Below are 24,122 nucleotides of genomic sequence, written 5' to 3'. Positions count from 1 at the left end.
TGGTTGAAATTTCTGTTGTTATGTTTATTCACAAGAATGAACAAACCTTAAACTGATACTGATTTTAATTGAGAGATTTCTGTAGGAATATAGGGCAGGTATGTCTTAACAAAAACTGAAAAAAAGCAGTAAAAAAGGAGCAAAAAGCTATGAGGAGGAAGACAGAAAAAGAACTAAAGAAGAAAAACGCAAGAAAAAATAGAACTAAAAAGCAAAAGTTAAAAAGAAACAAACAACGAAAAAAAAGAAAAAAGGGTAAAATTTAAAGAAGAAAAAAGCAGAAGAATGACACGGTTTTTGGGGTCTTTGATTGCTCTTGTGTTGCATTCAAATCATTTAAAAGTAATTAATTTAAAAGTAATTAACAAATTATTTGAATGTACTTTGTGTGATTGCTCAGACACGTGGAAGCTAAGAGGGAACATTGGTGGACAATCATGTCAGCTCCCCCTCTAGGTAAGCTTCATGGTACGTCGATAAATACAAAATTGCTAGACCTATGAGTACTTAAAAATGCATGTATCTATGATAGTTTATGTAAGTTTGCTTATTATTCGAATCAATATTGTTTTATTTTTTAACAAATTGTGTTTCTTAACCACTAGGAGGTGATAAATGATACACAATGCACCTTTAATTAAATCGCTTCATTTCAGTAGATTTGTCTACATTATGATAAAATCAATCTACTCTTGAGGAGTTAATGTGACCCTCAGTTATAGTTTTTCTTAGCACTAATTTGCCAAGGCAGAGGCCTGCCCCCCTCCGATTACACCTGATGAGAAACGGTGCAAAAGGAAGTAAGTTAACAGGTACTTCTCTAAATATTATTTCTGGTTTTCTTCTTTTGTTTATAAAAGCAAGAATTGTATTTTCACCCACCAAATACTTCACTTCAACTAACGAACTGTCCAATCTTCCCATTGAAGTTGAATATATAGTGGAAGCAAGACACGGCTATTACTGATGTGACGGAGCAATGATGTGCTAAGTCTCAGTGTCACGCGTTGTCTAAATGTAAACACAGTGACTGGTCAAGCGGGTCAACTGTTGGTTGACTCAGTGGGGCACACGCTCCGGCTGACGTGACGCAGTCTGCTTCCTATTTGACCGTTGGAGAGGACAATAGTTTCTCACATGCATCAACATCAGATCATCATAAGACAGTCGTCCAATGTCAACACATTTAGTCCACCATTTTCACCTAAATAGCTCTTAAAACTGTCCTAAGAGATTAATTCAACTTTACAAATTAAGTCAATGGACAAAAAATGATATTTGATTAAAAATGAGCTCTTCCGTTATATTGTTGCTGCTGAATAATCAATGAACTTGATGTACTACTACTTACAATACCCTGAACATCTGACAGTTCCTGGTAAAGAGGAACAAAGACTATGTTCACAGGCAGAGAATAGTCAGATCGAGATTAAATTTCAGGTCTTTGTTAAGGATGGACTGATATGGGTATTTCAGGGCTGATACAGATTATTAGTATTAAGAGGAGGCCGGTAATTGATGTTGAGCCGATATTCATTTGCTGTAAGTTTAGAAATTGTCGTATTTTTTTTTAAATGCAAAAAGACACAAATAATATTTGCTTTAATTCAAATAAAACTTGATTAATGCTCTGAAACCTTTTACAGTCAATAGAATACAATTTTAAATACAACTAACATGACTCAAAATGTGGTATTCATCTTTAATTTGCCAAAGCCACATAACACAATATGCTTGACGTGTGTCGTACTTTGCAAACAGTCAATATATAGTCAGATTTTGAATTCAATTCAAACATTCGTTAACACATGGAAATCCAATAAAACCAGGATCTCATTCACACTAGTTCTCTGGTTACAGCGATCAGTGAAAAACTACTTACAATATGGTTACTACAGCACGCTATATAAAGCCTACTTGTGTACAACTAGTCGTGGCCGTGAATATCATAGAGTTTAGCTTAATTCGGTCACCTCTAGTGTTAGTGACGTTTGCTGGAATATGTCTTAAAATTCATGATATAAACAACAAATCGCTTTTTTTTGTTTAAATCACGTTAATCAATATTTCTTAATAAACACATGGTACAGACTACAATTGCGACACCCGTTCTATCGGAAGAGCAACGCTAAGAAGCATAGGAAAATCGGAGTTCACGTGAAGGGGAGTGAGTCACCTAACTCTTGCTTGAGCCTGTGACTCCGGAGTGGGCTTCCTGCTTCAGTGGCTCCGCCCCCAGTCATTCAGCCAATCGAAAAGTGCAGGGTGGGTAGCGTCCGAGACAGAAGGCAGGAGAGGAAGAGGAAGGTCCGGCTCGGCTGTTACTCGGTGTGTTTGAGTTTCAGGTTAAAAATATGCTGATGTGGATATCCATCAAATTCCAAAAATATCTGTACCAATAATAGGCCCGCCAGATAATTGGTCGACCACTAGTCTTTAGACATGTAAGAATATTCCGCTTACACGAAAGTGAGAAGAGTTAACCTTGTATACATAGTGTTTGGGAACGTCCTGAGTGGACAGGGTACCAAGGTCAAGCGAAGTCATTACACAAATGGTTTTCGTTTCCGCGTTTAACTTTTGACAAGAGGTCGAGCAATTATTGGGCGGGCTGATTATTCAGGCTCAGACACAGCCAAGCCTCTCTCTCCCCCTTTCCTGCCTTCTGTCTCACACGCTACCCACCCCGCGCCCTCTAATTAGATAAGCGACTGGGGGCAGAGCCAGTGAAGCAGGAAGAATAGTGTTAGAGCGGAAAAAAAAAGCAGCATCAATGCTAACTCCTGAGTCTCGACATGCGTGTTAGTAAAGACGGCTGATAATATTGATATTCTAAAAAGTGCGTACTAGAGACTGATATATTAGCTCTTAACATAACATTAGTTCCGCAATCAAATGAGTGTGTTTGTGAATGAGAGAGTGCATAAAAAGTACAGTAAAATGGAAGGCTGAGTGATTAGCTGTTACGATAACATTAGTTAGTCAATCTAAATCCAAAACAGGACTGCCCACATTTTTCAATTCGCAAGCTCTGTTGGAATATCGATGCACTTATTGTTTTAAGAGAATTTAAGTCATGTTGGTTGTATTTATATTTTTATTTAATTAGTGTAAAAATCAAGAAAATCAGGGGGCTATTTAGGCTAAATTTCTATCCTACACTGTAGTTTTAGTTTAAAAGCGAAAGATTAATCATGTTAGTTGTGTTGAAATTCTAATTTATATACTGTAAAAGGTTTCAGAGAGCCATTAGATTTGTTCATATTCAAGACAAATATTCTTTGTTTCTATTTGCATTATTAAAATGTCTTATGACAATTTTTGAGCTTTTACAGGAAAGGAATATAGGCTTCAAATATCGGTTATGAGGCTCCTCTTTATACTAATAATTTGTATCGTATTGGCCCTGAATAGCTCTTTTCGGTCGATCCTTACTTTTAAAACTAAATAACAGTAGGGTTGCAACTAACCATTACTTTAATAATCGATGAATCGGTCAATAATTTTTTTTTATTAATCTGATTTTTTTGTAAAGATATGTAGACGAGCAAATATTTAGGATATTTTTCTTAGAAAGAGACAAAAAAAAAAGAGAGGCAAGATTGGAGGGGAATGAGAGTATGTCTTCGTATGTTTGTGGCATTTTATTTATCACAATAATACAGTACTTAAAGATGTGCCCTAAGGGTGTAAAGCTGAAGCTGAAACTTTTAAATGCCTACTCCTGTTCAATTTTTTATCCAAGCAGGGAAGACATATTTAAAAATCGAAACAAGAACTTTACCCCATAAAGGAAATTTGGAAAACTAAGATTTTTTTTTCAAACTATTATTACTCATACAACATATAAGACCCAAAGAAAGTCTTGATATATTCATCTTCTTTTGTATATTTATTCAAAATATGTTAGGCATATGATTTTTTTTGTTAAACTGATGTAAACAAAGGACATTTTTACGGTCATCATCTTAAATTGTACCATAAATAAATAGCTTTTTAGACGGCACATTGTTTTTTTTAATGTTGTGCGAGAACATTGGACCTTGAAGTTGTGGATTGTTCCAACAAGATGAGTATCTGCTCTGTAGAGCAAAAAAGAATGCATATTTGTTGCTTACTTGCTTTGTATACTAATAACAAGGATTTAAGTTTTATGAAATCTTCAAATTTAAATATGTCAGATTTTATAAACCATTTATGTGTTCTTCATACCCAGTGTTAAACACAATCCAAATAGCTTTATTCTATAATCACATATGAAATTCTATATTGCTCTTATACGTATTTCCCTAAATCTCTATACAATAACGCACGTAAGGCAAATTAATGAACTGTATATGAAGGTTTTTTTGGTCAAATATATCTTTATCTACTTATAACCACAATGTCTGCATCTTATTGTACATTTTTTATGCAGCACTTTTAGTTGAATTTCGGTATCTGAGAAATCTCATCTCATTAGCTGCACCGCTTATCCTCAGTAGGGTCGCGAGGGGTATCTGAGAAATGCTTAATAAATTAATTTGGATTTGGCTCTAAAATGGCCTGGTGCATCAAAATACCGTCATATGGTGCGCTCCGCCGGACCAAGAGGGTACTACAAGCAGGCACTGCATTGACTTGACGTGCCGATCGACGCATAAATCGATGATCTAAGTCGGTGCTAACGCTTTTACATAATTTTTAGTCAATTTTATGGATTTCTTGTTGCGGCCCTGAATAACAGACCATTTTTTAAATTTTACTGACAACAATAATTCAAGTACTGTAGTTGTTTCTTCCTTGCTACAATAGTGTCCTTTGTTACTGCGACTTATATATTTACAAGTGGTGCTCCTGATTTGCAAAAAAGCACGGACTTAAACAATAAATGCAATTGGATCCAAATGTGGCATTCTCAACAAAGCAACAGATAACAAAAAGTATCACACAAAAAAAAACAAGCAATTCTCATGAGGATTATTTAGAGTAAACTAGATAACGTGTATGATTTGTTTCTGTACTGCAAGAAACAAAGGAGGGCAAAAGAAAAAGCAGGAGAGACCGAGCATGCACATCACGTATTGCAAAAGCAAACTGGTTCTTACCTTAATGAGAATTCATTGTTTGAATTAAAAATACAACCCTTTTTAATTGGACTATTACAAATCTTGTTTTAATTTCTGTGCGCGTTTGCATTGCTTCACAAAACCAGACTATCTGCAATACAGATCATATTCCGACTTTTCCACGCATGTAAATGTACTGTTTGGATGCTGAAGCAACTCTTCTCGAATGTCTGTGTGTGTGTATGTGTGTGTGTGTGTATAAATGGGGTATTAATGGGGTGATTTTACTTTGCTTCAGCAAATTTGTGTTACTGTTTTTGGTGTGCATCATCATTTGAAAATTGGATTGGATTTAAGGAGGCAACATATTTTCTTTAAAAGTACAATGGCCTTTTGCTCTTTTTTATTTCAGAAAATTGATAATGGATCTTCAACATGCTGAACTACATGCCAAGTAGGCTTCATTTCATTACTTTCAACAAATCACATTTGGGCACTGCCAGAAATCTACATTATGGTTTTGTCCGTCCGTGGTGTAGTTTACCTCAAAACCGCACAGCACTGAAACTTTAAATTGGCGCGCAACCGCTGTGTTGGAAAGTGTAGTCTATTGTCAAACAGTTGAAAGGTTTCTCAGGGAAGTCAGCGATACATAAGTAAGAATGGGACAGCGCACAGGAGGAAAAAAAACATTCTCTACATATTTGCAATGCGCGTAACGTCCTCTCAAGCCACAGCGTGCAACAAGGCAATGCTGGACTACATGTACGACTGACCACATGATATCACTATATAAACAACAGCAAAGCATACAGTGTAGATAAAACACAGTAGCACAGACATAGGGTTCAGCCACTCAACTGGGGAACCTCTTGGCCGTTTGAGAAGTAGATCCTACTTGTTCTTACATTTCAAATCAATTCCATTTTATTGGTAAAGCAATTTTCAGGCAAAAAAAAATTGCCACTCCGAGCTCTTTATAAAAGCAGTCAGGATACAACGAGACAGTAAAACTCCCCAAACACTACTTTATTTTCTAATTCGTGCCACCTATAGTTGATTGGATGATTAACATGGTGCGCTCCTACATTTCTGGGGGTGGGGGGTCGGGAGAGTAGTTGAATGATGCAATCCCCATGGCGTTATCTTTCAATCTACAGTGAACTTTTACCCATGTGCATAATCAGCCTGTTTTAGGGAGGATGCTTAAGGACCCCCAAATTCAATCCAAGCACCCCCAAAAATTATAGCATTTCTAAAACTCTTATTTTCCTTTATAAAGAACAAGATAAGCTTAAATCCGATGAAAACGCTAGATGAAAAAATAAAAAAGTAACACAAAACACAAATGTGAACAACACAGCATCTAAAATACTCCACTGCCTTGAAATAGTTCTGTCCATTTAATTCCTAGCACTTTTCTGGAGCTACGTTCCGGGTGAAACTGGGCCAAATCAGGTTTTCCACAAGAGAACTTCTGCATTAAAACGTTCCACTGTTCAAATACATTTTTTACTTCCTACACAAAATAAGATCTGGTAAAACAAGGAACAAAGGTGAAACTATAAATAATTTAACGTGAAAAAGTATAAATGAAATCCGTAATATGCATGGATTTACTTACATTAAAAGGCACAATGTGTATTACTTGACCATTCAATGTTGCTGTATAATGTAGTGCAACCAAAAACGAGTGCAAGGAAGAATAAAAACTAGGGAGATCAAAATGCACAATTTTACTACTCCAGACTTAACAAACTTTCTGTTTAATACTGCTTATAATTGTCCATGTTTGAGATTACACTAGTATGTCTAAGATAGTATTATAGTGTGTTGGTTAGAGTAGTGTGTGCGGAAGTATACTGGCAGTATAGTAGTGTGTGTATAAGGGGATAGTAGTATGTGTGAGAGAGTAGAGTGAGTATGATAGTAGTTTGTGTGTGACAGCATTGTAGTGTGTGTGTGTGTGTGTGTGTGTGTGAGAGAGTATAAAATTTGGTGTGAGAGAGTATAGTAACTAGAGTAGTAGTATGAGAGTAGTTTGTTCATGGGTATGACTATGTCTTTATGAGAGAATAGTTGAGCATGTGAGAGTATGATGTTATATGTGAGAGAAAGTATGATTTACATTTTGGCCTCTCATACAAACCACAAACACAGGCGTGCACACGCACGCATTTTAACACCATGCCAAAGTGCTTGGAAAAAAATGTAACTGATCACACTCTTTTACAGCAACCGCTGAGGAAATGACAACGCAGACACAAAAATCCAACGAGCATGATGCCATAAAACACCGGACGTCTTGTGTGTATGAAAAGTGCTCTTAGATACTGTGAACTCACACTGACAGCGGAACTGTAGCCTCAAAATGAGCAAACGCTCTTACTTGTCCGCGACGCTCGCTGGAGTCGTTTACTCTTTGGGGGCCCACGTGAGCACAAGACCACCCTTACTGTGGGCCCCTTCTAGGCAGACAAGCTCATCGCTTGACTCACAGGCAGGCATGGACGATCCCCTTTCGTTTGTGGATACCTAATGTCTTTGTCACGCTGATTAAAATGAGATATGAGGCTGGGGGGAAAGAAACCTAATGGCCTGCTACTGAATAGGGCTGCAATAATTAGTCAAAAATTGATAATTGACACCTTTTTCCCCAACGAGTGAGGCATCTTACATTATCATATTCATAATCATGGCTGAGAGTCGCTCATGCGCAATAGTATCTCAGTTCGAGCGGTACCATACAGAAATGCCATCAACATCAAGTACGCGTACCAAAACTTCTAAAGTTTGGGAGGAATTTTAGCCTGGAAACAGCCAATAAAATGACTACTTGCAAAGTTTACTAAGCGAACTTTGTGTATCATGTCAGTATCTCTGTGATAAATAAACATTTAAAGAGACCAGTCAGACAAATGAACAGAATTAAGTCTCACATGCCTCGGTAATATTCGAGTAACATTCAAGCCAATAGATTTTTGATGACATGCACTGTACATTTAATAGATGGATATTTCGCTATAGGGTTCGCTATAGGCCGTGGTTAGCGAGTTCATGGCACAGTTCTGAGGTCATGGGTTCAAATCCAGCAACCAGCCTTCCTGTGCGGGGTTTGCATCTTCTCCCCGGGCACTCCAGTTTCCTCCCACATTCCAAAAACACGCATTTCAGGTTAATTGGCCGGTCTAAATTGTCCTTGAGTGTGAATAAGCGAGTGAGTGTCTGTCTCTGTGTGCCCTGCGACGGGCAACCAGTTCAGGGTGTCTCCTGCCCATTGCCCGGAGATAACTGGAATGGGCTCAATCACCCCCGCAACCCTACTGAGGATAAGCAGTCAAGATATTGGATGGATAGATATTTCGAGATAATAGAGCGCTTAAGTGATATGCTACACTGTGCCAAACCAACATATTAAAAATTTAATGCATGCAGTCCGAAAAACAAATGTCAGTTTGTTAAAATGACAAATGTCAGTAAAGGTTTTTATTTTAATTAATTTCTAAAAAATTACAAACTGAAAACTTGCTGGATTGTTATATTAATGGTAGGAATTTAAGAGTTGATTTTGAATCAGCTAAAGATGCTGATTATTAAACAAATGCTAACCAGTTAACTAGTTTGTGGCATGCAAGCAAGTTAGACAGAAGTATTCTTTTTTTGCTGGAGCACCAGTTACATTAGCAGTAAAACGAAATTATAATCTAATTGGCTGAAATTATCTTGCGCCTTGAGTCATAAAATTACTTCATATAAAAAGAAAACAATATTGATTTGAATAATAAGCAAAATCGCATGAACTTTCATAAAATTATGCTTTGAAAATAAAATACTAGTAGGTCAACAAATTTCTATTTCTTTGACATAATATGAAGCTCACGTAGAGAGAAGTCACAAGGAAATTTTTGAAGACTGAGAAACATTTTTAGAAGAAAAATGGTGCAGTTTGGTCACTTTGAGTCTCCGTAGTCTGTATTCTTCCGTGTGATTTTAGAACTCCTTCTCCGTTGCACGAAACTATACAGTGACATCTACTGATCAAATATTAACACAGAAGCCCTTTAATATTTTGCACAAGCTGTATTTTTTAATGAACAAATCTTTCTAATATTACCCTGAACCACTTAAGACCATTACACATCGATTCTAGATCATCTTTATTTGCAGGTGTCCTCTAAATGAAAGAACTATCCACAAACATCTCAATAAAAGGAAAAACGAACAAGCCGTACAAGCCACAATTAGAAAGCATCCCTGTGGGAGGTAAGGGACCCTCACCCACAGTTTTTATTTACGCTTCTTGGATTAGAAGTAGTCACGGGTAAGAAATAATCAGGTACAGAACCCTCCGAAAAAGAAGAAGTGAGACAGCGAGAGTAAAGAGCAACACTGACATTGCACTTGTGAATACTCTAGAGGCTAGTGTACAGGGAAATGAGTACAGTGGTCTTTCAGGACCTGCTCTAGTTTCACTGAATCTTTTGAGACCCTCACAGTTAAATCCTGATCACAATCAAGTAAAGCACAAAGAACATAAAAAAAAAAAAAAAAAAACTACAGTGAAGATGGCTCATTTGAGTTTTTCTTTATGCTTCAGCAACAAGAATTCTAAGGGAAATTTACCGTATTTTCTGGACTATGGGGTTCAACCAAAACTCCTAAACTGGCCAGTATTTTGAATGTGCGCCTTAATGCTGCTCCTTATATGCAGACAAAATTGGAAATGTCAGGCATGAAAATTAGTCAGGGGTTGAAAAGGTGAGAAGGGAGAGGAGTACATAAAATTGCAAAGCATTGATGTTTGACAGTATTGTTGCGACCCGGCCCAATAATAACATCAACAAATTGGTACCGTGACCAAAAATAGTGTAAGGATGAGATATAACCCAATGTCTTTTCATGTGTCGTCTCTATCAGTAGTTGCATAGTGGCTGTGATCCTGCGCACTCCCCATTGCGATCTGGGTTTGATTTTTGTTGCATTCAATGTTATGCCATGGTCATCAGTGACATACTCTGACTGATCAAACAATGCACAAATGCGGTAAAGAAAATTGTACAACACTTATAGTGAAGTGTGCCCTATATATACATATATAACAAAAAACTATAACTATTTTCCTACGGTGCGCCTTATAATGCTGTGTGCCTCATAGTGCAGAAAATAAGGTGTTATCCAGTCATGATGTCACGACACCTTGAAGCATGTTCCCACCTGCTTCCATTCCTCAACCCCCTCCTGTGTGATTTTTTTTAGCATTTTAGTCTCAGGCTCCTTCCAAGTTATCTAACAAAGACATTATGGGGCGGCAGTGGCTCAGGAGGTAGAGCGCTCATCTTGGGATCAAGAGATCGCAGTTCGAATCCCGGCTCCTCCGTGTTACATGTCGAAGTGTCCTTGGGTAAGACACTGAACCCCTAATGCCCCCAATAGGCAGGTTAGCGCCTTACATGGCTGCACGGCCGCTATTGGGAAATGTGAAGCACACTGTAAAGCGCTTTGGGAAGTCTTGACTTGAAAAGCGCTATGTAAAATGCAGATCATTTCATTTCACATGTAGCTTTGGCAGGAAACTCACTCCAAGCCAGCACCAATTACTGACCAAGAAGGACAAATTTGCTAACGGGAGGACAGCAGATGACATTAACGCATGTATTTTATCATCAGCCAAATATACTACAGGAGTAAACTGTAGCTAGCTTGACTGACGAACTCATTCAACGCCAATTACAATCCTTAAAGCCTTCCAAGGCGCTTTTTATTTATACCTCAAAAATAACTCAAGTTGGGTGCGCGTTAAACACAAACTTTTACAGTATACTACTGTAATTGTGCAATGATTGATAAGTCAAATATTATACCACTGTATTCTACGGGAATCCTACACAGGTCGCGTCGGTGAGAGCGCTGGATTCTAACCACTAGTGATATAGATGAAAAAGCATTTGATTTTATCTCGTGATCACAGTATTTTTATTCCTAGTACCAGAGACAAATGTTAGATAATGGTGAAAACTTTAGTGAATCAGACTTTAAAGGGAATTAAATAAATATGTTGTAAATTTTATGTTGCACTTGTGTTTATAGCTCGCGTTGTCAACGAATGATTTTAATCATGGCCGCATGTATTCAACATTTGTGACTCACATTTGTGACTTGTGACTCTATTTGCGGGGGGTTAAAAAAATGAGCTACGATTTATTTACAATCTATGTTCCATCTAAGCTAAAAAGGTCATAAGCTCAAAAGTTTGGTTTGATTCATCTTAAACTGTATCTTTGGCAGTCGGGAATCGTGACGGTTGCACCACCCGACAGATACCTGCACCTGCCCTTGCGAACCACACTGATTTTAATTTAAAGCATGAGCTGAGAATTTATTTTTTTCATATTGATTTGTAATAAAAAATTAGGGGGGCGGATTATACACGAGTGCGTGTTACACAGCTAAATATTCAGCCTTTTTTGCAGAGATTTATTTGATATGAAAGAAGGACAAATTAAATGTGTATAAACAAACTATTTTGGTACCATATTTATGTATAACACAAACTCGTGTAAAACGTGCACCCATCATTTCTTAATCAAAAACATGGTAAAATATTGTTTCATTTTTTTCAGCTCAAACTTTGCAGTAAATGCAACGGGAATCGAACCCAGATCGAGGCAAAGAGAGCGCCAAATCTTATCTACCGGACCACCAGTGATACGACATACAAAAAAAGCATTTTATCTCATCATCACACCATTTTTATTTATGGTACCAACATAACATTTACAATCTATGTTCCATCTAAGCTGCGCACGTGCGAAATAGCGCACTGCCCGCACATTCTCAGCGCACAAGAAAATTTATCCAGCGCAATGTTCCCTCTAACCTGCGTGTGTGCACAATTGCGCACTACCCAGAGCTTTTCCGCGCACAAGAAAATCTAGCCAGCTCACAAAAATCAGGGCTCGAAATTGCTAATTAAGAAGCGAATCAAGTCAAAGTTACAGTGCATGAAGGTAAAAATACAAGGGTTCCCCTGACGTTGTGTTCTAAATGCGGTATTTTGAGGTCAAGGTCGAAGTAGAACGAAGTTGAGTAAAGTCAGTAGAGTTTTTCGAGAACCGCCTTCTTCGGCTCGGCTCACAAAAAGGAACCGGCTCTTTCGGGTCCTAAACAGCTCTTCAGGTTGTTTTTGCTTCTTTCATCCCTATATGACCAAATATTATGTAAAAATATGCACAAAATGACTTAAAGGAAGGGGGAATAGAACAAAAAGTCGTGAAAAGCTGAGAAAAAAAGAAACAAAAGGAAGAAAAAAAGAAGGAAAAATTCAGAAAAAAAGCCCCAAAAAAAGAAGTGAAAGAAACAAAGGAAAAAAAGTAAATAAAGAACAAAGAGAAAAAAGTAACAGCTAGGAAAAAATAAACACAATGAGATTTTTTAAAGGAATTGAAAAAATAGAAAAAAAACAGGGAAAAAGAAGAAAAAGTTTGTGTTGCATTCAAATAATTTCCAATTATACCAAGTCAATCTTGTTGCCAACATTGTACTTCCACTAAGAAAATGTGATTAAATACAGTTGTGTATCGTGCAACCAACTAAATAAGCCCCCAAAAATGTTAATATTATGCGACAAAAGATACCAGGAAAAAAAAGAAATGGAAATCTTGTGAAAGAATTGTTGTGAAAACAAATGACATTTGTAGGCCGTACAACCTTTGCAATAATACATTAGTCAATTCATTCAAATGTGAAAAAAATGTTTGCCATTGCCGAAAACTCAGCAAAATGTAACATGATGTCAAGTTTTGGACATGTTTGATAATGACTTAGTTGCCACACTTGGGATTGCTGTTGCTCACTGTTGTTTCAAGCGTTGCTCAACGACTTTGTGTGAACGCTCAGACCCGTGGAAAATTAGAGGGAACATTGTTTACAATGCATTTTTTTTTTTAAATATGCCTGGAAGTCCAATTTACTATTAGACACACAAAAGAGTTGTTTCCTTCGTCGTGTATTGGAGCAGTTATTTATATCTTCCAAGGAAGACTTTGTGTTTTCTCCATTCTATAACATTCATCTCTGGCACCGTGACTTACATTAATGTGGTAATGTGATAAAACATAACGCCTTTTCCCACGTCATCTCAGTCACTAGTGGACCAGTGGTAAAGATTCAGCGCTCTCAGGTTCAATTCTCTTTGCACCCAAAGTTTTGCTGCTGTGATTCGTGATACTTTCTTTCCGACTGATCAATCACTCCACAAATACAGTACTGTAAAACCTTGTGCATAGCGCGCACCCAAACTTTGAGTTCTTTTTAGGTGAAAATAAATTCGACGTTACACACTAATAGGCTCATTTTTTCTCTTGTGAATATGCTTCCTTTTCGCTAGATAGGGGTTACGTCACAAAAATACGCATGACAACAAGAACATGCATTTTCAACTTCAAAAAGGTTTTTCAGAAGCGGTGTTTCTCATTGTGTCATCTACCCTGAAAATTCACATTACAGGCTTAGATCCTGAAATCCACGCAAAAGCACACATAACCACTTCACAAACCGTCTGTCTCAGGTAAGTGTGTAATCCAATGAACTCTCATACCTCGGACTAGCAGGAGGCTCTCTGTGCTTGGCTACACTGGCCTGCCACAAGTTATATTGCTACTCCACTGCTTTCCTTGAGGAAATCAAATAAATGACAAGCCTACTAAATCAGTCACCGTTTTTTTTTGGTCCACATCACCTGACACGCCAGAGTTACGATGCCATTCCTCAAACCAGGATGTAGGACACATCCGGCGGATGGCAAATAGTTCACACCGAGGTCTGTAATTCAATCCTATGTGCTTTTCTTTCTAGTTTAGGCTTGCATTGTTGAGGTGGGCCAAAAGGTTCACACTGACGTCACGAGTGCTCCGGGCTCCTGGAGACTCCAAAGCAGACACTCATTCCGCCGTGTGGCTTCGCTCATCATGTTCTTATTGAATAATTACAGTGTGTGGCGCAGCCAGGCATGTGGGACAAAATTTTCCAACTGTTTTTTTGATGGGGGCTATGGAACTCAATCTGTGAGGTCGAAACATTTTCCCCCGTTTTGCTCGGCCGTTGTCATCACGGCGACCAAATCAGGGTGTCAGCAGTCGCATCTTGATGTGAATGCAATGACAACGTCGCCGTTTACACGCCTGCATAATTCAACAGCCGTTGCTCAGTCTAATGCTAGTGAACCCTTATAGTTTCATACCAGATCAGCTTTTTTCCCCAAGAAACTAATTAGTAAACTGATGTAGTGATTGGGAAAGCATCTCTTGGTAAGGCCGAGCAATAAATTAACTTATTTTCGTGAATTTGTCATTTGAAAATAATAATAATTTGCCTAATTGTGAATTCAAGGAATTTAATACTTTAATAAAATCGAAAATTATCATAATACTGGAATGGGTGGATTAAATAAAAGCGTGTGGAAGGGCCAATTTCGACTATCTTTTATTATTTCATTTATTCTTTGTTTTGTTTTTAACATTATATGCCTCCTGTTTCAAGTCTGTTGTGCAGTAATCTAATTTCAATATGTATTTGTTTCATGTTCTGGTGCACTTTTGAAAAAAAATTGTACTTTTGTGGGACTTGGAACGGATCCACGCATTTACATTCAAAAGGCGTCTCTACTTACAAATGTTTCGGGTTACATAGCTACTCCCAGAACTGATTAAATTCGTAAGTAGAGGTACCATGGTATTTACTTTCTCTAAATAAAATATTTTGAGGTTATTTCTACGGTTTGGTTTCTGGTCCATTGAATACATAATCGTAGAGAGTGATAGTTAAAATCATGTTTTATTCTTGTGGCATATTGCCCAGCCGTACCTCTTCGGTTTTGGGGCCTGATTTAAATTTAAACGATTTTGTCAGGTTCACACTTGAAACTGCTGGAACACAAAAGGGCATTAGACAATATGTTCCTACAAAGATTGAAGAATAAAATTGTCCAAGAATCTCTGCATAAGCCTTAAAGTTAACATTTGGAGAAAACTGAGGGGTTTAGCAAACCCTGTCATTACTGCGCAAGACTACGACGTCAAGATAAAGTGAGTTGAACATTAAACTTCTTCTTCTTTGAGTGAAGCTTTACCAAAGCTACACAAAAACTAAGGACGCATACGTCACTGCAAAGCCAAATAAACCTGACTGAGATGACCAGTCATTGTTTCATATCAACATGTGATAGGAAAGGACGCAAATGATCTTTATGTCCTTGTTCCATTATTTTTTGTTTGCATTTTGACGTGGTTGGTTTGAGCCGGAAAGGAAACCTAAATCAAGTCTCCATCTCCAGGATCAATACCCATTAGCGAGGATGAGTATGTTTGCAAACCTCTTCCTGGTTGAATCGGCCTGAGTCATAAATGAAAGCTTGAGATCCAATTTCCATCCGTGGCCTGTCGGCTTGGCTAAACAGGCACACACACACAAACCAGAGTTCATTCAAATGTACTGTACACACGGCCATTTTGTGAACGGGCCCCGGAAATGTCCATTCATGAATCCGGGATGATGGGAACTTCATGTGGACCACTGGAATATTGAAGCGACTGTAACATTTGGTATCAATATTTTGGTCTTTACACAAACATCGGCAATTGCAATGTGGAAAAAGTGGATGATTGATGTAATGCCACAACAAACCTTCCAGTCTTCATGCAGCAAAGCCAAGAAAACATTAATCCCAGTCTAATCACAGGGAATATAAACAAGATAGGGAAGGTTTTCTTTTTCTGTTATCATCTTTTTGCACTAATGGGAATTGTTCTGACACAATGCAACAAGAAGAAGTGGAAGGAAAGGGACAAAAACAGACATCGGATTGACAAATCAATGCCAAGGGAAAAGGGTGACGAGGGGGACGAAGAGGATGTAGGGAACGTTCGTCAACGGGTGCGTTGCCTCTGGCGAGACAAGCGAAACTGCAAGTCTGAACATGAGTCCCAAGATGGAGAAGGAAGCTACGAGTGCAAAACAAGAGCCTATATGTGACATTGAGTTTGTACTCTAATTAAAAAGCAAAAGGAAGGACGTTTAAACCATGGGCCTCAAACTAAGCATTTGGCCAAAATGATTCTCAAATTCTGTGGACAATTTATACAGTAAAAATGCGAGAAAAAAATGATTCAAGTATTTTGATAAAAAATACAACTCAACTCAAGATTCCTTTCCATTTTTTTTACATTTAAAACATTTATTGAATTTGGTATACAGCTCTCAAATGTCTGTTACCCAACTGTGTTTATTATTTTGGTACGGTTTCTTTAATCAAGCATCAACCTTGACAAAGTGCACCATTTCAAATAAGCTAACATGAATTCCTTGTGTTTATTGTAAACTTGTGGCAGGTTAAATCTACTCAGCAATTGACAAATTACCATATTTATTTGCGTATTTTTCTAACCTAAAAAAGAACTCAAAAGTTTGTTTGCAAGTTAAACCAAAGGTTTTAATGTATTTCTTACAATGATTGATCAGACCAAAATGTCCCTAAACACAATCGCAAAACATTGAATGCAATGGGAATCAAACCCAGGTCACAGCGGTGAGCGTACTGAATCCATAATCACTTGTCCACCAGTGATATAGACGCCGTATGAAAAGACCTTGCCCCCTCATTGGTGGGTGACGGCTTATGTACTGTATGTAACCTAAGAATTAAAAATAACACTGCACCTATTTGTGGTAAGAACAAATGGAGATAGATGTGACCATGTCTAATCACAGAAAAAAATGACCGTGGTTCCATAGAATAACGACAGCTGCCCAGCAACAAACAAACAACCAAAGTGTGAAGCTTACAGGGCACTGCAAAGCAGAAGTCAACGGATGTTGTAAAAGATGCACTCCTTTCTTTGTGGCCTATAATCACACTAGGCAAGAAATTGCAGGGGGCTGATTGTCAGCACTAGTGCCCCGTATAATCAACCGCAGTATTGCGCGCTTCATTTACAAACTGCAGAAAAAAAAAACTAATACTATTGCAAATACCAGTTAATGCCGAGTAGTCAACTTTTAAGACTAATATTAGAGAGGATTTAAGACGTTTTGTTCTGGGTGTAACAATTGCCCATTTTTAACACTCCACTTATTGAAACATGAATATTTTGTTTGTTTGTTTGTTTGTACATGATTCAATTGTTTGTTTGTTTGTACATGATTCAAATTGAATCTTTTCTTCCGGCGCCGTCACGAATGGCAGCCACTCCAGCAGCTCCCGTGTTATTTTCGATTGTTCAGCTCCCGTGTTATTTTCGATTGTTCTCGATTGTTCTCAGCTCAGGGATGCTGCTGGAAATGTGAATTTCCCTTCGGGGATGAACAAAGTATCTATCTATCTATCTATCTATCTATTTTTATATGAGGGTTTTCGACTATACCATTATCTACTTGGACTACAAAGGAAGGAAAATATTTCAAACACATTAAACTCATTCAATGTTAGAAGTTCTTCTCAATTTGAGAAAGCTGTTGCAGACGTGCATGCACCGTCATCTCTCTTTGACCAGACGATGGTGATGGGAAATTATCATCTTTTTTCTTTTAAGGAAAAAGCTCTGATGAAGAGTTAACTGCCGGTATTTACTCTCCATAAATAAAAAAATAAAAACAGATTTTTACACTTTAGCAATCAGGGACAATGCTTTTGCAAACTTATTTATACGTTATGGCATTGAATGAGTTAAGCTCCGAAGCTCAGGAATAATGACACAAGCAGACATGACATCAGGGACTGGAAGCAATTGAATACCTGCAAAGAGTCACCGGAACTGGGGGTGACTTGGCATGGAAATTAAAGTTCAGCCACACCTACCAATTTATTCAGATAATCCACCATATAATTCCATTATTCAGGGGTCAGGAACATTTTGCTCGCGAGCCAGCAATGGCTCATTTTCATGAGTACATCTGGCTGGGAGATAAAATAGGGGCTGAGGGTATCTTCTCTGTGACTTTACGGTTGTAGTGTATGAATGGCCAAAGCAAGACAATGCAAATCCCATATATTCTACTTTCGGTCCAGAATATATAGGGCCAAGTATCAATTACAGTTTACACTTACGGTGCTGAACCAACAGACCCCGTTTTGACTGTACGTCTTTGAGGAATCCTTGATAAGGAAGTTCATTAAACAATCTTTGTTCTCTGTTGAGACACATCATGGTGAAATTCCACAGGACGAACACCTGAAAATGCCAGTCAAGCATCCAGAGCAATTTAATTGGGTGAGCGGTCGGCACGTGCATTTTTCTGCACGGCGAGCGCCTTTGCCTGAATACGTTTGAATCCTTCCCGTTTGCAGTATTTTGTGACATTTTTTAATAAAACAACTGTCCGCGCAGCACGGGGGATGGGTTGTTAGCGTCCAGTCCCATGGTGAAGAGGTTCAGGGCTCAAGTCCAGCTACCGCAGCACCCCCCCGTGTGGAGTTTGCACGTTTTCTCCATGCCTGCGTGGGTTTCCCCCAGGCACTGCGGTTTCCTCCCACATTCCCCCCTAAAAAACATGCATAAATTTGAATGAGCGAGTGAGTTGTCCGTCTCTGTGTGCCCTGCGACTGGCTAGCAACCAGTTCAGGGTGTCCCCGGCCCACTGCCTGAAGATAGCTGGGATGGGCTCCAGCACCCTTGTGACCCTCCTGAGAATAAGCGGTGCATATAATGATACTTGGCTCGCACTTGTTTTTCAAACAATTATTTAAGACATAAATGACGGTCCAATTGAGCCTTCATAATCTCAAGTACTTGCAAAAGAGAGACATTTTAAGTGATATATTTGTTGGCATAGGACACAGGCTCTGGCATTATTATGATTTCATAGATTTTATCAAATCATCAAATGTCACAGAGTGAAATAAGAAGTGCTGAAGAATTTGCTTTTGTCTAGCTATGTCTTAAAATATATGGCGTTGTCAAAAGAAAAAAAATCATAGCTCAAAAAGGTACCTGAGCCCTGCTGTAAGGTGTGGACCTATTCGTTAGGCATATGAGGGGCAGTGGAATAACTTGAGCAATCAAAGTAAACACATCACGTCTTTGTTAGTAGTTATCACCTTTTGTTCAGAAAATAGAATTTAACTTCATCTGTGCAGCCCTTAGAGACTCTTTGTGATTAAGGGCTATACAAATAAACAGGACTTGACTTTGACACTACCAATGGACATATACCAGCTTGAAATGTAGTTTATGGACAGTTGTTGTCTTTTCCAGATTCAGATTCAGATCTACTTTATTGTCATTCTAGTACACGTGTATACAGAACGAAATGTCGATGCATCTGACCCCCACAGTTTCCTTGAATGTACAGATATAAATAATGTTGTATTGTATTTTGGCTACGTATAGTATTTTACCATAGTGCCGATAGTGCAAGAAGAGTAGCTAACCAGATGTGCAAAATGGGCAGTCAGGTTAACAAGTCAGGTACACAGTAACATTAACACTGTAACAATAACGCTGTAATTACAATAGTGCAGAGAGCAATGTGCAAGGAGTGGCAAGCTATAAAAAAAAACTGCCAGTAGTGCAAAAAGTGCCATTTATGCAGTAAGTGGCAAAATAATATATTGGCAGTGTGCATAATGCAAAGCCAATGTGACTAACTCCTGGATATCGATTTCCTGCACCTGCCATGCGGAATGCCAAATCGTAACAGTTTGAAAATACAGTGTTATAGCCTTAATATAGTACAATGCCCCACTTAGCTTAGCCTAACACGCCCAGTATGCCGAATCGGCCCATGCCATGTATTGTTTACATTGCTCACAGTGTTGAGTCGTATTGACACTACACGCGCACAAAGATCCAAACATAACTTGCACATGGAAACGTTGAATCAAAACAATTCCTTCTTTACTCGTGTTTAAATCAACAAAGGGGAAAGTCGATCAAAGGACACGCCGGCTTTGTCAACTCACTGGCGTGCTAACTAGCGATGCTACATTAGCATTTGTTCCCCAGGCAGGGTTTGGGTGGTTTTAGGGAGCCAACTCTGGTTAACTCAGGCTTGATAAACAGCGTGATTGCGAATAACCGGTCAACGCATCCCTATGTAGCTGGACCCCCCTTTCAGCAAGGTAATAATAAGATCTTTTTTCCTCCGTGTTAGAAGGTGCAATGCACGCGGTTACTTCGTGCTTTCCAACTTTTACTAGGTTGATATTCACACCGTTCACAGTGTATTTAAAAGGAGACATTTGGTCTAAATTGAGTCCGTATGCGTCTAGTGGTGTCCCGTTTTGTAATGAATCGTTAAACGTTCCCACATCTTGGGAAAAGATGGAGCTCGAAACATTAGCATTAAAGCTAGCGCGTAGCTAGTTGTGCTACTGTAAGCTAGTGTCACTAATTAAACATTTAAAACGAGCAAATGCAATCACACTTATGAGTTTTACACAAAAACAGTGAATTTATTGTTTGTATTAATGACAGTGGTATGACACAGTCTGTCCTTCGCCCTCCTCGTCTTCACCCGGTTGCTAACTGCTTGGCACCCTCAAAAATATTCACCACATTCGGAGATAAATGACAATCATCATGTCCGATGAAGCTCATTACGGTCGGCTTGGTTTTACCTGTCCTGAACGTTCCATCCACGGCGTCTTTCATCGTCGGCGTCTCATCTGCTCCTTCCCCGGAGCTCATGGTTGCCCAGACCGCGACTCCTGGAGCTTGCTCTTAGATTTCTAAAAGGGGGTTAAAATGATCAAAGAAAATAAAAATCCCCTCTGCGGCCGTCAAAAGCGTCATGAAAGACTGCGGGTGGTGCAGTTGTATTCTAAGAGCAAGATTTGCCATCTGTGTGCTTCCATTTGCGGAATTGTGCTCATTGTGAAAGAAACGGTGAACCGGTAGCACCGGGTCCCTCCTCGGAAGTGAAGCCGAAGGGAGAATCACTCGCGTGGAGGAAAGGGGGCGGGAGGTGCCGCTTACTGTTTGCTCAAAGACGGCGTGTCAAAGTTACACTCAGGGCAAAAAATAAACCTCGTAAATGTACCATAAAATATATGAATGCATACAGGTAGCATACTTCAAAATATTATCTGGGATTTAAAAAATACCACGATAGACGTAAAGTTCAAGTGCTTTGATTTACATGTGTGCGGTAGAGCCTGCTTGACAATCTTTTGTCAATCGTTGTGTACTACTGCCCTCTTCAGTAGTTTTCCAAAACTACAAAATACATAAGCAAATGTATAATTAGAATACTGTACGACGTACAGTGTACGCGTACTTCAGTCGTATTGCACAGGATTCGAGATATTGTTAGAATACTGCAAAGGTATGACGTTAGGGACTGCAAGACCCTCTGTGCTGGCCTTAAAATATGGGACTCGTGTAATGTTGATTTTATTTTGTCGATGAATCACGGTTTTCGCATCCCTTGACCGCATGTGTCGTCATGGCATTAATGAGGATGCAACATAGGACAGCTTTCTCTACTGTTGACGGTTCCTGGCCTGTTTTTTTTTTTGGGGCGTGGCAAAGTTGGTACCATTACATTCATTCCTTTCTGGTCTTTTTCTCCTCTTATCCCCTTGGACTGTACCCCGGAGACTTCTCTTGGTCAGTCCTGATGATATTGTCACCTGACCATATCGCCGAAGTTTCCGTCTGTGCGCAGTTGACAACAATTCCTCGTAGGGTCATTATGTGCTCTCTAATGGGTTGGCGCACTGTTTCAATTGTCACATGGGCTAAGTAGCTGCTGCATAAAAGTTTCTGGCTGCATCGAATCTCAATGTCCTGGATTTTTCGTTTCCATTTTTGCTGTAAGAGTCCATGTTTGTGGATACATAGTAAATAATTCCAAATTGTCTGTTGACTTCCTTGCATTGCTTTCCCCTGGTTGCACTGCTTTCAGATGTGTGCTTTCATATTTACACAATTAACCAACCGATCACATTTCTGCCATTACTTCTTCCCAGGGTCAGATATCCACCCTGGGGCCTTCACAATCAGCTCAACAGGCTTTGAGGCATAAACTGAGTGCTTTGGCCGCTAAGAAGCCCAGCGCCTTCTAAAAGGCCAACGAAAACGTCAGCGGTTTCACAAACTATAATTTGCAAGGGGGCTCTAACGGAAGTATCAAAATAAAAAGGTGAAAAAAAAATCTCTATGTCCACTGCTTCTGTTGACCTTTTCAACCCTAAATTGAATAACAATATATGCCACGAATTCGATAGGACCAACTCGACTTTCAGAATTTGTTTCAATGGGAATAGAAAATAACTTTTCGATGGAACTGAAACGGACGGATAATCTCTACAACAGAGTAAATACAATCTTCTTAAGGAAAGGATTGAGGATAGACTTTATACACAAGTAAAATGACTTTCATGAGTAAAATGTGGCTATAATCCCTGAATCAATACTGCATTTTCATCAAGTTGTTATGGATGCTTTTTATGTGTCGCAGCTGCAATAAATGTTTTATAGCCTTATAATAGTTAATGAGGGTCGGATTGATACAGACATAGCACTACTGAAGGCCTAGGTGTGAAATTCTGATACTTTCAAATTCAGGGGACCTCAAATCCATGTGCATCGCTGGTTTCTTTGCAATGAGTGCACAGTCAAGGTCAAAGGGATAATCCGATTCCTGTGGCGACATTGATTTGAAGCTCAATAATTATAAATGAAATCTTTCTTGGATTTTTGGTCTGGGGAAGCTCACCACTAGGATCACCGAGATTTCCAATTGTCTAGGGAAGGGGGAAAAAACCTGGCCAAAACTCATCAAGTTTGGGTATTTTATCCATTGTAACTCACAGCGTCACAGGTGGAGTCAGCGTAGAATTGGACAGATTCGGTTTTCTAATTCCAAGCAATGTTGTCCTAATGATTGCTCACACATCGATGCAGCATCAGCACTTACCTTCTTATCGGAGGCATTAGGGGTCCATTGTCTTCCCCAAAAACACTTCGACATTAAACCCAGGGGAGCCTGGAATCGAACCTGCAACCTCTCGGTCCCAAGACGAGCAATATAGTCTCTGAGCTTTTGCTGCCCCACTGCCCATAGTAAGCATTGGCACTCAGGCCTGGGCTCTCACACAACTGTTGAAGCAGGGAATAACAAATCATTTTTCGCTAATTAAAATAATTCATTTGATTTGATAATTTAGTTACGTGATCAGATATTTACTACAATGTGTTTCAATTTTTAAAATAGTATTTAAATTTCCAATTCTCCTTTTATTTACTCACTTTTATCTCGCTTCTTAACGTGGTTTTGTAGAGGTCAATTAATTTGTATTTTGGGTTAGCTTGCACTTTTCTCAAATCCCGCGAGATGGCGCTGGTACCACCTTATCAAGTCAAATCATGTTTATGTGTCTAGCCTTTGATCACAAGAAAACATTTGTGTCTTTTTATGTATCATGTATTATATCATCATATTGGACAGCTCTTTATGTGCAAATACTTCATTATTTCCTTTTGTAATTGATTAGCTGATGTTGTTTTTGCAGTGTTCATGTTTAGGAAAACACTGTTTTTTTGTATTCAATATTTTTCAGATTGAGAACAAAGCATGATTATGTTTCTCCCCTTTTATTCCATGAATACTTTGGTGAAATATTTTTTGAGGAAAAAATCAATTCCCCCCCCCCCCCTCCTTCCATTTGACTTAATTTGCCAGGGCCCGGTTGGCGAGGTGAACTCCATTTTTAGTCAGTGACAAACTGCCATGTTATTTATATAATTGAGCTCAAGCAATCGTCCCCCCAGGTCAGCCCATTACCACAGCACCTAACCTTCACGTGGCTTCCAGGCAGGCTCGTTTTGTCTAGTGCAAGGGTCTCAAACTCAATTGAGTCAAGGGCCGCTGAAGCGAGGGTCCGGTTTAGGTTGGGCAGAATGGGGTTTTCCACCAAAACGACACTGATAAAAACATTCCGCTGTTCTTAAAGGGACAGTGTTTTATATTTGTCAACTAGATGTCACTGTCATTTAGATAGATAGATAGATAGATACTTTATTCATCCCCTAAGGGAAATTCATATTTCCAGCAGCATCCCTGAGCTGAGAACAGTAC

General features: G+C 38.8%; 1 protein-coding gene across 1 annotated transcript in view; it reads right to left on the bottom strand.

Annotated features, from left to right (window-relative positions):
- LOC148371055 (triple functional domain protein-like) overlaps positions 1-21,061 on the bottom strand; it is a 98,878-nt gene extending 77,817 nt beyond the window's left edge. The window contains exon 1 of the mRNA XM_088328927.1: positions 20,659-21,061. Within this exon, the coding sequence (XP_088185053.1) occupies positions 20,659-20,728 (70 nt within the window). The 5' untranslated portion in view covers positions 20,729-21,061. The remainder of the gene's footprint in view (positions 1-20,658) is intronic.
- Between the last annotated feature and the right edge of the window lie 3,061 nt (positions 21,062-24,122).

This window comes from Urocampus carinirostris, chromosome 2, assembly GCF_059441175.1.
Source record: "Urocampus carinirostris isolate Australia breed hairy pipefish chromosome 2, RoL_Ucar_1.0, whole genome shotgun sequence".
Taxonomy (NCBI): Eukaryota; Metazoa; Chordata; class Actinopteri; order Syngnathiformes; family Syngnathidae; genus Urocampus; species Urocampus carinirostris.
The sequence above is the reverse complement of the archived record's forward strand: the minus strand, read 5'-3'. Positions and strand labels throughout refer to the sequence as shown.